Genomic DNA, 17105 nt, shown 5'->3' with positions numbered 1-17105 from the left:
CCTCTGTATCTTTTTAAATTTTTGATAGCTTGAATGGTATTTTGTCTGAAATTAGGATCATGACTACTCCTTTCTTTTGTGTTCCATTTGCCTGAAAATTTGTTTCCCATCCTCTTACTTTGAGTTGTGCCTGTCCTTTCTAGTGAGATGTGTCTCTTGAAGGCAGTATATTGTTGCCTGGTGATTATTTTATCCATTTTGCCATTCTATGTCTGTTCAGTGGTGCGTTTAGTCCATTCACTTTCAGGCTAATTGTTGAAATGTAGAGTTCATCCCTATCATAGAGTTGTTGTTCTTCCACTTGGTTTATTGGTCTTTCTTTTGGTTTTTGGGTTGGTTCACGTGTATTTTATTCTTTTTCCTGTACTCTTGTGAAGAATGTTGTTCTTTTTTCCTTTTCTTCTGTGTTTAGTACTTTCTTAAGTGTTTCCTGTAGAGATGGTTTGGTGGCAGCATAAATTCTTAGTGATTGGATATCTGGGAAAGATTTTAATTCTCCCTCACTGATGAAGCTTAGCTTGACCAGGTAGGTTATTCTTGGTTGAAATTGTTTATGTTTTAGGGCTTTGAAGATAGGGCTCCAAGCTCTCCTAGCCTGCAGGGTTTCTGTAGATAAATCTGCTGCTATTCTAATTGATCTTCCATGATAGGTGATCTGGCCTTTTTCTCTTCCTGCCTTTAGGATTTTTTGTTTTATGCCTACTTTGTTTAGGTGAATTATTATGTGTCTAGGAGTTGGTCTTCTCATTTGTTGACTTGCGGGGTTCCCTGAATCTCCTGTGTTTGAATTTTTGTATCATTGATTAGATAAGGGAAGTTTTCTTGAATGATCTCATGGAAAGTTTGTTCCAGTGTGGTCTCTGTCTCATTCTGCCTCAGGAAGGCCAATTACTCTTAGGTTCCATTTCTTGAAGTAATCGCTCATCTCAAAATCGCAAATTTTGTTCTGTCTTTTTGAGCTTTTTTTCTGTGTTTTTAAGAATTTGGGTTACTTCTATATTTTGGTCCTCAAGCTCTGAGATTCTTTCTTCTGCTTGGGTAATTCTGCTTTCCATGCTTATCAGTTTGTTATTTATTTCATTCACAGTATTCTTTATTACTGTTATCTCAGATATCAGCTCCTTCCTAGTTTCTTCTTGTCTCTCCTCAATTCTTTTTAATCTCTCCATTAATGTCTTGATATCTAGGTTTGTAGTTTGAGACCAGTCATTCTGGGGGCTCTTCATTGTTTGCATTCCTAAGTCAGTTTTCTCAGTGTCTGCCCTCCCAGGGGTCTGGGAGAGACCCATATTCTTCTTTTGGTTTTTCTTCATTTGTGTTGATTTTTTTCTCTCTCCCTCTTTCCCTCCCCTTCTTTGATTCTGTTTTTCAGGGAAGGTGGGTTTGCTTTTGCTTTGCTTGTGCAATCTCCTATTCTGCTTTATGAGGGTCCTCTGGCTTTGTTCACTTTTGAGGTTGGAGTGTGGGCTGCAGGCAGTACTTTTTTCTAGTTTTGAGGTTTAATTGAGGGGGAAGCTGTGATTCAGAATCTGTATGCTGATTCCAGCATCCACCAACAGGCATATAAGCACACAGGAACCTATTTCCCAGGGCCTTACAATCTCTCTGTGCAGCGGTATGTATGTTTGGTCTCTGGAGCAAAAGGAGGTGCAAAAGAGGAAAATAATGAAGGAAGGGGGTGTCAATAGGAAATTAGAAAGAGAGGAGAGTGAGAGGGAAAACAGGTATACATACCAACTAACAGGTGAAAAAGAGACACAAGACCAGAAAGAAGTGAAAAAAACACGCAAGCAAAATTTCCTAAAAAATACTGGTAACTGCACAAAAACAGACCAATAAAATCATGCCTTTTGATGCGTTTTTCCCTAACACAAACAGATACTGTAAGTCAAAAAGCAAACAAAAGTGAGCAAAAAAAAAAACCAGTCAAAATGATAAAATCAAAAGTCAAAATAAGAAAATCAGACTAGAGCTGGAATCTTTCCTGAGTGTCTAAAATCTCTTCAGCTGTGATCTACAGTCTCTCCCCTTTGCTTTTGTTGCAGGCAGCTAGATTTACTCACATCTTGGGTTTGTTCTTTTAGCCTGCTGCCTGGGAGGTCTGTGACGCTTAGTTGCCTTTGTCTGATTCAGTTTAGGGGAGGAGCTTTGTCTCCTGTTTAATGATGTTACCTTAGGAACCGAGGTGAAGGCTGCTCATAGGTGGGCAGTGCAATGCAAATCTCTGCCTGGAGAATGGCCGAGGTGGCAGCTACTCTTTCACGGATCCTTTCTTTCGCTAGTCTTGGTCCCTGGGCGATCCACTATGATAGGCCATGGTGGCGTGGGAGGCACTGGGGATCAGCTACATAGCTGGGCATGGATCTGGGGTGCCACCTGCAGGCTGGGGTGGAGGAGGGGGTCCGGAGTTCCTTCCTTTGGAGCTGAGAGCCTCCAATCAGCACCTCTTTAAGATATGCTGTTCCCTTATACAAGCATGGGGTCGCACGCTGGGTGCCTCAGCCAGGGTGGGCCCAGAGCTCCAGGGCTCCAAAGCTTCAAAGGGCAGGCGGTGAGTGGCGAGAGTGACCCTGGGCCCCTCACAGGATACTTCAACCAGAAATGGAGCCGGTATCTCTGAGGGGTGGGCACCCAGAGCCTCCCTGGGTGACCAGCGGGTTGGTACTGGGTGCTGGGTGAGACGATGTAGCCAGGGAGGGAACTGAGACCCGAGATTCCCATGTGGGTGGGAGTCACATATAGTGGAGCAGCAGCAGCCGAGGGCTGCAATATCTGGCCCTGCGTGGAACCAAGGGTTCCCAGTCCTCGGACCAGTGTGGCTGGCGGTGGGCAGGAGGGTGGGGGAAGAAAAGTAAGAGTCTTTTTGGGAACTCACGTTTGGAGAATCTCACAATTCCACCTATGCCCTTGCCATCTTACCCGCAGTGTACTTTTGATGGGCATCTGGGTTTGTTTCATGTTTTTGTTATTGTGAATAGTGATGCAGTGAACACATATGTGCAGGTGTCTTTGGTAGAGCCATAATTTATGTTCCTCTGTTTATACTCCCAGAAGTGGGATTGCTGGATTGTATAGTAGCTCAATTTTTAGTTCTCTGAGAAAATGCCACACTGCTTTCCACAAGGATTGAACTAGCTTACATTCCCACTGACAGTGTAGAAGTGTTCCCTTTTCTCTGAAGTATCACCAACACCTGTTGTTTTTTCACTTTTTAATGATCGCCATCCTGACTGGTGTGAAGTGGTATCTCATTGTAGTTTTGATTTGCATTTCTCCGATGCTTAGTGAGGGTCAGTTTTTTTTTTTTCATATGCTTGACTACTGAATGTTTCCCTTTGAGGAATATCTGTTCATGTTCTTTGTTTACTTTTTAGTGCGATTATTATTATTTTTTTTCTGTGAATTCATTTGAGTTCCTTGTAGATCCTGGATGTTGGGCCTGTGTCCGATGCATAGTTTGCAAATAATTTTTCTTATTTTGTAGATTGTCTCTTTATTTTCTTGATGACTTCTTCTGTTGTGCAAAAACTTTTTAACTTGATAAGGTTCCACCTGTCAATTTTAGCTTTTGATGCATTTGCTTTTGAGAACTTGGCCATGAATTCATTTCCTCCTCTGATGTCTAGGAGGCTGCTCCCTAAGTTTTCTTCTAAGATTCTCACAGTTTGATGTTTCATATTTAAGTCCTTGATCCATTTTGAGTTAATTTTTGTATATGGTGATAGGTCAGGTCATTTTTCTGCATGTGGTTAGCCAGTTTCCCTAGTACCATTTGCTAAATATGGTTTTCTTTCCACAGTGTTTGTTTTCATTGACTTTGTCAAAGATGAGTTGGTTGAGGTTTGTGGTTTCATTTCTGGATTCTCTGTCCTGTTCTGTTGTAATACGTGTCTGTTTTTGTAGCAGTACCATGCTGTCTTGGTTGCTGTAGCCTTGTAGTAAAGTTTGAAATCTGGAAGTGTGATGCCTCCAGCTTTGTTCTTTTTGCTGAAGATTGGCTTAGCTACTCGGGCTCTTTTTTGCTTCCTTATGAATTTCTGTATTATCTTTTCTAGGTCCTTGGAAAATGATGCAGGTAGTTTGATAGGGATTGTGTTGAATCTGTAGATTGTCTTGGGTAGAATGGATATCTTGATGACATTGATACTTCCGGTCCATGAGCAGGGGATGATCTTCCATTTGCTTGTATCATCCTTGATTTCTTTGAGCAGTGTTTTGTAGTTCTTATTGTAAAGTCTTTCACCTCTTTGGTTAGCTGGATTCTGAGATATGGTTTTGATTTGGTTCTTTTACTGCTTGTTTTTGGTGAACAGAAATGCAACTGTTTTTTTATGGATTGATTTTATATACTGTGACTTTACCAAAGTTGTTTATTGATACAAGGAGGTTGTTGGCAGATTCTCTAAGATTTTTTAGGTATAGAATCATATCATCTGCAAAAAGGGATAACTTAACTTCCTCATTTCCTATTTGGATAACCCTGATTTCTTTTTTTTTTTTTTGCCTGATTGCTCTGGCTAGGATTAATATTTCTAATATATGTTGCTCCTTTTTTATTTAAACTATAAAATATTTCACATTAAAGCAAATTAAAACAAGGATAATTACTCTAAAGTTTCTTACTCTAACATTAATATTCTGTTAATTTTTGCTTAGCTTTTTTAGTATTAAATTATATAATTTTATACATTTATATAGTAGTTTCACATAACTTCCATAACTATATTAATAATTCATTTTATATTTTGGCACTTTCAACTAGCATTATATTATAAACTTTTTTTGCTATATATGAGGTCTGACAATTAAGTTCACAAACTCATCCTAGAAAAAGTGCTACACACCTCATTGCTGAATATCACTGTGGTCACCTTTGAAGTACTTTCTTTGGGAAGCTAAGCACTGATGCCAGTGCTTAGTTCTCCAGTCAAATAAATTTTGGAACTCTTTTTCTGGAATGGCCATCAGAGCTGTTGTCTTATTACCTTTGATGTCCTGAATGTCATCAAAATATCTTCCTTTCAATATTTCCTTTATCTTTGGGTAAATAAAAAAGTCATTGTGGGCCTGATCAGGTGAGTAGGGAGGGTGTTCCAATACAGTTATTTGTTTACTGACTAAAAACTCTCACAGACAGTGCTGTGTGAGCTGGTGCATTGTCGTGATGCAAGAGCTCCTTTGGGATCATTTTTGCACACACTTTTCTCATGCCAAGATTTTCAGTTAAAATTTTCCTGTTTCTCTACTGATGTTTATTTGGTCTGCTATGCTTCTCATAGTCAGCCAATGATTTTGCTGTACAATTCGATTAATTTTTGCAATTTTCTGCTATTTATGGTTGTCCTGACCACTCTTCATCAGTGATGCTCTCTTCCATCAGAAAAACGTTTAATCCATTTGAACACTGCTGTGTCTTTCATGGAATTATTCCCATAAACTTGGACTAATATGTCCCTGATTTTACTTTCACTGTTGCCAAATTTAACAATAAATTGAATGTTTGTTGCTCTGATTCAAACTCTGACATTATTTTGATGACAGTTCTGATGGCAATTTTAGAAGAAGAGTTCCAAAATTTCTTTATTGGGTGGACTAGGTGCTGGTTTCAGTGCATAGCTTACCAAGTGGGATGCTTTGAAGGTGACTGTAGTGATATTCAGCAATGAGGTATCACTGTCTCTCAGATGAGTTTGTGAACTTAATTGTCAGACTTCATAGACAGCATACTTGAGATATCAATACAAGACACAGGTAATGTGGAAACAAGTCAGGAGCTGGAAAGGAATGAAGCCAGGAAATGTTAACTGAAAAATATGAAGAGGTCAGGGTGGGCAGTAATGAGCAGAACTGACGTTGCAAAAATTCATCAAATTGTGCATTGAAATCATCAACTGACTGTTAGAAGCATAGCAGACCAACTTTATATTTTGCATGGCAGGTCCTATAATAGCATGATTGTTGATGACTACTGGAATGCTTGTTTTTAGAATCAGTACTAACGGCTTTACTAATCAAGGTAAATAATTGACCCATATGAGCGAATCCTTGCTTCTTATGGTAGCTTTAATAGTAATACCATATTTTATAAGGTGAGGTGAGATTTGAATTCACTCCTTTAAGTTATCTTTATAAAACAAGCCTTATTTGTTTATATTATGAAAATCATTGTAAATATTTAATAGTTGCCTTTTAGTAAATTTTAATATTTGGTTCTTCATTTCTTTCCTTTTACCTTTGAGTAACATAGACAGAGGGTAATGAACAAGTCCCCTGAGTGTAGCCTAGGAAACAGGCCTTCTGCGTGAACTATTGATTCAATTATAAAATGTTTTACTTACAGAAAATTTCAAGAGTACCTACAGTTACCAGAAGTGTTGATGTTCCTTCAATTCCTTCTTGTGAAAAGTCATATGGTTATCATATTAATGAGGATGACAGTATTATAAAATGTCTTCCACCTGCTAGTGACAGTACACTAGGTCCAGCATATTACAAGCCTCAATTTGTAAGTATAGTGCATTTTATATTAACAATTAGAAGACTATTTATGATTATACTTGTTAGTTAATATAACATTAACTGTGGTAACAAATAGACCCTTACACTTCAGTAGCTTAATACAGTATAATTTTTTCTCTCATTCATGTGGGCATTTCTTGTTGACAAGTGACTTTTCTCTGTGTAGAGATATAGGGACACAGAATTATTCCATTTATGTTTTTATCATTTCCTAGGTAGTTGTCATCTGTATTCATCTATCAGAAGAGAATGGAAGATTATGAATGGGTAGTTTTTGTAGGCTGGGCCTGGAGCTAAAGCTCAGTCGTGTAGCCTACTTAACTGCCAAGAAAACTGGGAAATATAGTCTATCTGCATATCTAGGAAGAAGAAATGGGTGTGAATTACTAGGTCTATGTCACAATGTACAATCATATAATGCATAGACATGCTTTTCCTGAATTTGAAAGGAAAAATAACATTGTATTTTAGAAGAATTTGAATCCGAGAGTGTAAGCATCATTTATTCTACAAATAATTGTAAAAAAAAAAAAAAAAGATAAGGAACTTCTCTCTGATTAAAATACCAAATGTAATATAGCCAGTCCATCTCACCCAGAGTTTAAATTTCAAACCTGGTTAAGTCAAGATTTCATTCAGTGGCATAGTAGACATTGAAGACTCAGAAGGGGGGAGGACGAGAAGGTGGTAGGGATGAAAAATTACCTATTGGGTACAATGTACACAGTGAGAGTGGAAGGTACACTTGAAACCCAGACTTCCTCGCAACTATGCAATGCATCCATGTAATAAAAAATCATTTGTAATTCCTAAAGCTATTGAAATTTTAAAAATGAAGAAAAAAAGATTTTATTCAGGCAGTTGAAATGTATGAGTAATCCATGAATGCAGATAATGAATATAAGTGGTATGTCTGGTTTTACTCAATTATAAGGTGAGTACTTTGAGTCCATTATCTCTTATACTTTTATGAGATCTGGAAGAAGTAATCCTAGTGAGGAAAATGGCAAAAATTAAGCATTGATATAAGGAAATGGTGAAGAGACATCTTGGGCAAAGAACAGGCATTCTCAGTTTTTGGCTTGACTTTCATTACTAATATATTTTAGGTTATTTGCTGCACCTTCAAAATTCATTTGGCATGTGACATTAGGTATCTTGGAAAGTTTTGGAGGTTTTAGATGCTTTGAATCGTTAAGCACCTTTTTCTTAAAATATGTTACTTGTAATTTATATATCAAACACATAGTGCAAAAATAATAATGGATACCTATATACTAATTACCCAGGCATTAGCACATGTTAAAATTTTGTCATATTTGAATTAGCTATATTTTAAAAGAAATGCATTCTTACAATTTTTACTCCACTCCCCTCTCTCCATCGTTCTCCTTTTGTCACATTAAACATTAACCTTTGTTACATATTCACACATAAATAGTATATCGTTTTATGATTTTAAAATTTTAAGTATTGTCATGTATGTATGCTACTTATTTTTCATTTAGCATTATATTTTCCAGATTTGACTATACGAATATATTAGATCTAATTTATCCTTTGTTCCCAGTTAGATGTTTCTTTTTAAAAAAATAATTTTTAATTTTGAAATAGTTTCAGATTTATGAAAAACTTGCCATAATAATAATAATAATGATGATAATTCTTATATGCCCTTTAATCAGATCCTACAGTTGTTAACATTTCAACACATCTGCTTTATCATTTTTTCTCTTCATATATTTATGTTATTATTTTGATTAAACCATCTGAGAGTACATTCTGAATATGATGCCTCTTTATCTCTAAATACTTCACTTTAAGTGTCCTAAGAACAAGACATTTTCTTTTATAACCACAGTGCAGTTATCAAACTCAGGGCATTTTTTTTTTTTTTTGAGTCAAAGTCTCACTCTGTTGCCCAGGCTGGAGTGCAGTGACATGTTCATGGCCACCTCAGGGTCGACCTGCTGGGCTCCTGCGATTTTTCCACCTCAGCCTTCCAAGTAGCCAGAACTATAGGTGTGTGCTACCACACCTGGTGAATTTTTTTGAATTGTTATAGAGACGAGATCTCTCCTAGTTGCCCAGGCCAGTCTTGAATGCATGGGCTCAGGCAATCCTCTCGCCTCGGCCTCTCTAAGTGCTGGGATTACAGGCTGAGCCTCTGAGCCCAGCAAAAACCAGGGCATTTAATTCACACAATATTATTACCTCATTTATGGTTCTTTAAAAAATACTGCTAATTATCTCAATTAAATTTTTTATAGAAAAAAAGATTTTTGGTCCAGAGTTCACTCTGATATTACATATTACATTTAGTTGCCATGTCTTTTTAGATTCACTTAATTTGGAACTGTTCTTTAGTCTATCTTTTGTAACATTTTCATTTTTGAAGAGTATAGTTTAGTTATTTTGTAGAATATGTCTCAATTATGAGTTTGTATGTGTTTTCTTATGAATAGATTAAGGTTTCATATTTTGGCAAATGTACTACAAAGGTGATAGGTGGTTTCTTAATGAATCATATAATGAGGAACAAGATACTTATCTCATAATTTATGATGTTAACTTAAGGTAGTGTCTTCTAGTTTTATTTCCTATAAAGTAAATATTCTTGGGGAGTTATTTTAAGACTAAACAGATATCCTATTCTCCTTCAAACTCTCACCTATTAGTTTTAACATACATTGATGATGCTTTAATAAACTTCAAATGGTGATTTTCTAACTCCATCTTTAAAAAATGTTTATTTAGCCGTGTATGGTGGCTTATGCCTGTAATCTCAGCACTTTGGGAGGTGGAGGCTAGAGGATTGCCTGAACCCAGGTTCACAACCAGCCTGGGCAACATGGTGAGATCTCAACTCTACAATAAATAAAAACAATTAGCTGGGTGTGGTGGTGCCTGCCTGTTGTTCCATCTACTTGGAAGGCTGAAGTGGAAGGATAGCCTGAGCATAGCAGATTGAGGCTGTGTTGGCCATGGGCATTCCACTGCACTGTGGTCTGGACGACAGAGTAAGACTTTGACTCAAAAAAAGTTTTTTAAAATTTGTTGGCACTTTACCATAAAGAAGCATTTTCTCTTTTTTTCACACATGTATATTTATATCAATTATAGATTCATTAATCCCAATTTTACTTGAAGAAATAGAATTAGTTACTCTCACTGTTTATTTTGTTTTTTACTTTTTTTTTGAGTTGGAGTCTCACTCTGTCACCCAGACTGGAGTGCAGTGGCCGCTCCCGGCCACTGCAGCCTTGACCTGCTGGTCTCTGGCGATCCTTCTGCCTCAGCCTTTCAGGTAGCTGGAATTACAGGCGTGTGCTACACACCTGGCTAATTTTTTTGCTTTATTGTAAGGATGAGATATCGCCAAGTTGCCCAGGCGGGTCTTGAACCCACAGGCTCAGGCAGTCCACTCACCTCAGCCTCCCAAAGCGCAGGATTACAGGCTGAGTCACCGAGCCTGGCTCACTGTTTATTTTGAGGCATCAGTAATCCCAGATTTAACCCTTGGAATATCCTCAAGATGCTTCTTGTGTCATTCTGACATGTTCCTATGATTGTTTTAGAATTTCCTTATTTTTTGGCATAATAAGATATTCCAGATTTATTTTGTTCTTTTCCTTGCCATTTCTTTAAGTAGCCCTACTTCTATAGTGAATACTTGTATTTAAAACAAGATCTGTATACTAGGTATATGCATTGCTACTGTAGTGTCATTGCTTCTAGGTAATCTCAGTGGATAGAGTTAGAAACCTATACTTATTTATTTTCTGTCTATTAAAAACTTTGAGTTTATATTTATCTGTACCTCTAATTTCAGTCCAGTACCACAGGTTTATTCTAGTCTTTTTCTGTATTTGAAGTCCCTTCTTCCTTAATGAGAAACCTAGCACCCATTTCTCTCAATTATGCACTTATTTTTTTAATCCTATAGTACACTGAAAGTAGTTTCAGAATTGGTAGCCCTTCACTGAGAAAAAGACAAGAATATGGAGGTTCTTACCTAGATGATCTTGAGGCTCTACATAAGCAGGAAGTGAAGGCTAAGACAGATTTATAAACTGACTACTTGAGCATTAAGGGCATACCCCAACACATGCACAGAGCACCTTAGCAAAGACTGGGGACTTATTGGTTCAAGGAATTTAAGGAAACCTTTGTTCTATCATTACCTGACCACTCCACTACTGAGGTCGAGACTTCAATGTACCCACATGACCAAGAATACAGAGTTTAGAGAATTAGTCAAGGAAAATCAATAACCAAACAAGCCAACCCTGGAGGAGGGAATTCTGACTTTCAGAGTTGTCATGTTATATTATACAAAATATTTAGTTTAAAAATTATGAGACATGCAAAGAATACAACAAAATAACCTTTACACACAAAAAGAAACTGTTCTTAAGGATGCCAAAGCATTGGACTTACTAGACAAAATCTTTAAATTGATTATTTAAAAAATGTTCAGAAAAATAAAGAAAAGTTTGTCTAAAGAATGAAAGAAAACTCTAAGAGCAATGTCTTACCAAACAGAGAGTTTCAATAAGGGAATATAAATTTGGGAAAAAAAATCAAATGACAACAAAAAACCCACAAAAATTCTGGAACTGAAAATTACAATGGAAATGAAAAATGTACTAAAGGAACCCAAAGCATATTTGAACTGACTGAAAAAAGAATTAGTGAATTTTGAGGACACATTATTTATATTGTGCAATCTGATGAACAGAAAAAAAATAGGATAGGTAAAAATAAACATAGCTTCAGAGACCTATGGGATACCATTAAGTATACCAATATATGCAAAATGGAAATTCCAAAAGGAGAGGAGAAAGAGAAAGGGGAAGTGAGAATATTTGAAGAAATAATGGCTGAAAACATTCCCAATTTGATGAAAAACCTTAATCTACACAAAAAAGAAGCTTGATTAACTCCAAGTGAGTTAAGCACAAAGTGCACACCTAGACACATGGCAGTCAATCTTAAAGAGGATCTAGAGAGCAGCAAGAGACAAGTGACATACCATGTACAATGAAACCTCCCAAAAAGTAATGACTGACTTATCAGACAACATGAGGCCAGAAAGCAGTGGGATGACATATTCAGAGTGCCAGACAAAAAGACTGTCAATCAAAAATTCTATAATCAGCAAAACTATTCCTTGAAAATCAAGAAGAAATTAAGATTTTCTCAGATGGAAGCTGAGAAATTTGTTGCTGAGACATCTCCTAAAAGAAATACTAAAGGGAGCTCTTCAGGCTTGAATGAAGTGTTTTCAGACAATATCTCAAGTTCATACAATGAATTTAAAAACAGTGGTAAGGGTGCATAAGCCAGTATTATTTAATTTTGATTTATAACTTTTGATTCCTATTGATTATGGAACAAACTAGATATGGTACACTTTTTGTTCAAATACAGTTAGTAGACTGATATTTTAAGACCTACTAGATTGCTCTGTGCTGTAAAGCTTATGAAGGAGGAAGGGGGCAAGATAGCAACAGAACTGGTCAGAGTGTGTGAGTCTTGGCATGGGTTAGTGTGCATAAGGGTGAATCTACATATATGTGTGTGCATGTGTGCGCACAAGTGGGTGAGTGAATGACTGAGAGGAGACACAGGATCAAGCACCTGGGGCTCCCCTGTGGAAGTGGCTCTGAATTTGGCACTCTCCACATGCAGGAACTTCTGCCATTCTTGGAGCATCTTTTGGGAAAAGTCAGCAGAGATCAACCACCTCTTGAAAGCTGGCACCTGGCCTGACCTTACCATCTGTGGCAACAGGGCAGGCGCTAGCAGTGGGGACTATGGAGAAAATATGGGAAGCAAAGCTGTAGCTGACCCCCCCCCCCAAGAGAAGACATGGGCCGATGCTATTTTCTTGTCCTTGAACCCTGGCAAAGACATGCTCTAGCTTGCTTATTACCGAGCAGGCTGCATTCTGAGATCAAGGGGGGTGATCTCCTTACTCCTCTGGGATCAACTATTGTTGGCCTAGAGAGGATACTCCAAGTGCATGATACTGGAGAGAAGTTACTGGCTTGGAAACCCAAATGCCCCACTCTCAACACTGGACCATTCACAGATGCATGCAATTGGAGTGAGAGACCTAGCAGTAGACGAGTAGGGGTAGTCTTGGTCTGATCCAGTCACCTTCCCTCAGCAGCCTGTGGTGCATCTGACCCATGTGGAGAGAGGTCTGATCTTCCCATGCTGAGAACAAAAGGGGAGGTCTGGATATCAGAGTCTGCTTCCTTCCATAGTGAGCCAAAGGTAGTGGTGCTTAGGACATGCCAATAAAAAGATTAAAAAAAAAAAAGGAACCAGAAGTTCCAGAAACAGCCACAAGGGGGAACTCAAGCCTGAAGTTTTTTGGCTGGTTCTATCTGTGTGTGTGTGTGTGTGTGTGTGTGTGTGTGTGTGTGTGTGTGTGTGTGTGTGTGTGTGTTCTGATTTGATTTGTCCCTTTTTCTCCCTCTTTTGCTTTTGAGTGTGAGTGTATCTTAACTTTTTCGTTTATTCATTTGTTTGCTTGCCTGTTTGTTTTTCTTTTTCTTTTCATCTTCCTTTCTTTTCCCTGCTTTTTCTGTTATTTTTCTTTTTCTTATCTCATTTTGGTTTCAGGGTGTATAAATACGCCCCCACTGCATAGTGTAAGTTGGTGGGAAGTGGATTCTAGGAGGCCCACACCCCAGTGAGTGTATACTGTAATCTGCAGTTAGCTTCTGAACCGTAGCTCCCCACATTACAAATCTCAAAACTGCGAAAAGACAGCATAGCCCCCCACCCCCATCCTGGCTTCAAAATTGAAATCCAGAGGCTCTACCTAAGGACGAATAGGGGGTTGAGCAAACAGAAGTGAAAACTATCCCCCCTCCCACTGAGCAATGGAATTAAAGAGGGAAAAAAGGGGAGGGAGATCCATCACAAATGAACAAGATCACAGGCACCTCCCTGGAAAGATAGCACCTGAGAATACAGACTTCAGAACTCAGTGAAGAACCCCTAGAATAACTGGTCTCAAACCACAAATCAAGATATCAAGGTATTGATGAAGAGGATGAATAATAAGAAAGAATAAAAGATTTAATAACTGTGATGATAGCAATAAAGAATGCAGAAAACAAAATAAATAACAAACTGACAAGCATAGAAAACAGAATTAACAAAGCAGAAGAATCTCAGAGCTTGAAGACTGAAATATGGAACCACCCCAAACTGTTAAAAACCGAACAAAATCTTTAAAATATGGAACAAAGCCTCCAGGATATGTATGATTATATCAAGAGGCCAAACTTATGCCCGATTGGCATTCCTGAGGCAGAACAGGAGACAGAGAACACCTTGGAACAAACATTCCAAGAAAACCTCCCTCATCTCATCAGAGATGTGACCAACCAAATACAAGTAATTCAGAGAATCCCTGCAAGGCTTCAAATGAGAAGACCAACTCTCAGACACATAGTAACTTGCTTATACAAAGTAGGTATTAAAAAAAACCCTAAAGGCAGCGAGAGAGAAAGGTCAGACTACCTACTGGGGAAGATCAATTAGAATAGCAGCAGACTTATCTACAGCAAGAAGAGATTGGACTCCAATCTTCAAAGTTCTCAAAGATAAACAAGTCCCAACCAAGAATTTCCTACCCAGCTAAGCTTCATCAGTGATAGAGAATTAAAATCCTTCCAAGGCATCTAATCCCTAAGAGATTATGCTGCTTCCAGCCATATAATCATAAGCACCTTCTGTGCTTAAGAAGGTATTAAGCACAGAAGAAATAAATAAATAAATAATGACCATGCACTTCCCAAGAGAACAGGAAACACAGAATCAACAGAGAATACATTGAGATTACAAATTTTAAAACACACACATACATGAACTCAAAAGTTAAAAGAAAACAAACAAACAAATAAAACTTTGTAAGAGCCTCATGACAGGTATAACTCTCATATTTCAATGGTCAGCCTGAATGTGAATGGGCTAAATACACCACTGAAAAGACACAGAATGGCAAACTGGATAAAAAAAGCATGATCCAACAATATGCTACCTCCAGGAAACACATCTTACTACAAAGGACACCCACAGACTCAAAGTTAAAGAATGAGAAACAAAAGAAGCCAGGAGTTGTGATTTTAATATCAGACAAAGCAACCTTCAAGCTATCAAAAATTTAAAAAGATACAGAAGGACATTACATAAATGATAAAAGGTTCAATACATCAAAAAGAAATATCTATCCTAAATATATATGCACCTGACACAGAATCACCTGGATTTATAAAGCAACTACTAAGTAAACTAAAAAAAGTTATTGATATAACACTATCATAACTGGGGACTTAAATACCCCACTAATAGATAATCAAGGCAAAAAATCAATAAGGAGATCTGGAACCTTAAGTTGACACTTAACCAAATGGACTTAATAGATACCTACAGAATATTCCACCCAACAACCAGGGAATATACATTCTACTCATCACCACATGGAACATACTCCAAGGTCAACATCATCTTTGGCCATAAATCAAACAAGTTCTGTAAGATCAAAATACTAACATGCACCTTCTCAGACCATAGTGGAATAAAAATTAATACACCCACCAACAAAATCCACCCCCAAATACACAAAGTGCCAGAAGAAAAAAAAAAAACAAACCAGCCCCATTAATAATTGGGCAAAAGACATGAATAGACACTTCTCAAAAGAAGATACAAGAGCAGCCAACAGACACATGAAAAAATGCTCAGCCTCACTAATCATCAGAGAAATGCAAATCAAAACCACATTGAGGTAACACTTAACTCCAGTAACAATGGCCATAATTAACGAAACAAAAAACAGCAGATGCTGGCAAGAATGTGGAGAAAAAAGAACGCTGCTGCACTGTTGGTGGGAGTGCAAAGTAATTAAATCTTTATGGAAAATAGTGTGGCGATTTCTAAAAGAACTAGAAATTGACTTTCCATATGACCTAGCAACCCCCCTCTTCTAGGAATATACCCGGGGGAACTCAAATCATTCTACAAAAAAGCTATCTGTGTATGCATGGTTTTTGCAACACTCTTCTCAATAGAAAAAATGTGGAACCAACTGTACTGCCCATCAAAAATAGACTGAATAAAAAATATGTGATACATATACATGATGGAATAGTATGCAGCCATAAAGATGGACAAAATTATAGACTTTGCAGCTACTGGAATGGATCTGGAATTTATTATACTTGATCTATCACTTAAACAAAGAACTGAGTACCACATGTTCTCATAAATGGACCCTGAACACCTACCATAATACTACAAAAATGGGATTGGCAGTAGTGGAACTCTGCCACGGGAGTCCCCCAGGGAGGTGGGGGGAGGTGCATAACATCAGTAAGGGTGCCTGATCCTAATCCAGGCAAAGTGAGGTCCAATGGGAGACCCCAAACCACCAAAACCACTTATCTACCCAATCCTGACTTGTACCCCACAACTTTAAAATCACACACACACACACACACACACACACACACACAATGTATGAAGAACCAGCTTATTTCTAGTAAAATGGAGAGTAAGGATATTTTAAGTTATATGTTTATCATTCTCACCCTGGGAATTTCCATTTCTTTCTGGTCATGGGGTTTTTGTCTCAAGACTATTTCACTCTCCCTCTCTATGCCAGGCCTGTTCTTCCAAACCTTGACTATTCCATCCTCCCATTAATAATAACATAGTAATTAGCTTTCATCAACAGTCAGTGGCAAATATTTTAAATATTTGAGTAAGATATGCTTAGCAGAAGAATGAAGTTCAATTCTGTAAAATTCCAGTGAAATGGGCAGAAGTCTCATGGTCTAGTATCAGAACATTTTCTCCAAGGTGAAGGACAAGTAATGAGAGGTGGAGTTTGTTTCCTGCCTCCAACATGTAATAGTTATTGTCCTTGGACAAGTTACTTAACCTCGTTGGGCTCAATTTCCTTATGTGAAATATTCTGGAAAAAAACCAACAACTGTGGTCTAATGTATTGGAATTATTATTCCACAGTAGTCAGAACTCTGGGTCTTAGCGTAAATAATTCCGTTTACTCTTAAATCTCAAAATGTAATGCTTGCTTTATAATTTTGTTTTCAGTATAAACTATTTATTTGTTTTGTACTAATATCATTTATTAGAAGACCAAAAATAATACCTTCAACCTTCCCTTTTCCCATTTGAATGGACATTACTTTGACTCAATTTCTTTCTGACTAAATTATTATTCATAGAAGCCAGAAAGAGGAAAATTCATTCCATGATTTTAATAGGCCTGATTTATTTGATGACCTACTTTAGTAATTATTGAATACATGCAACTTGTATTTATTAGAATAAAAATCTAGATCTAATTAAAAAACAGGTAAAAACAGTTCTACATATAAATTAAATACATAGTTCCTAATATTCAAGAGGATTCAGTGAAGTTTAATTTGAATTGAATTGTGATATTTTGTGAAATCCTCATCTTGAATTTGAGAGAGCTAGGTGTAGGGTGGTAAAGCTCATTAACTAAAGTCTTCATTTTCTTCTGTTTCTCCTGC

At 37.4% G+C, this 17105-nt stretch overlaps 1 protein-coding gene across 1 annotated transcript in view; it reads left to right on the top strand.

Moving 5' to 3' along the window:
- Positions 1–17105, top strand: part of LOC103269411 (sperm-tail PG-rich repeat-containing protein 2) — a gene marked incomplete at its 3' end in the record, with an annotated part of 44557 nt that overhangs the window by 16565 nt on the left and 10887 nt on the right. Inside the window, exon 3 of the mRNA XM_021717065.1 lies at positions 6341–6505. Within this exon, the coding sequence (XP_021572740.1) occupies positions 6341–6505 (165 nt within the window). The remainder of the gene's footprint in view (positions 1–6340; positions 6506–17105) is intronic.

Source organism: Carlito syrichta, unplaced genomic scaffold (genome assembly GCF_000164805.1).
Source record: "Carlito syrichta isolate Samal-C Ts95f unplaced genomic scaffold, Tarsius_syrichta-2.0.1 Scaffold309239, whole genome shotgun sequence".
In the NCBI taxonomy this organism is placed as follows: Eukaryota; Metazoa; Chordata; class Mammalia; order Primates; family Tarsiidae; genus Carlito; species Carlito syrichta.
This window is presented reverse-complemented; position numbering and strand designations above follow the sequence as displayed.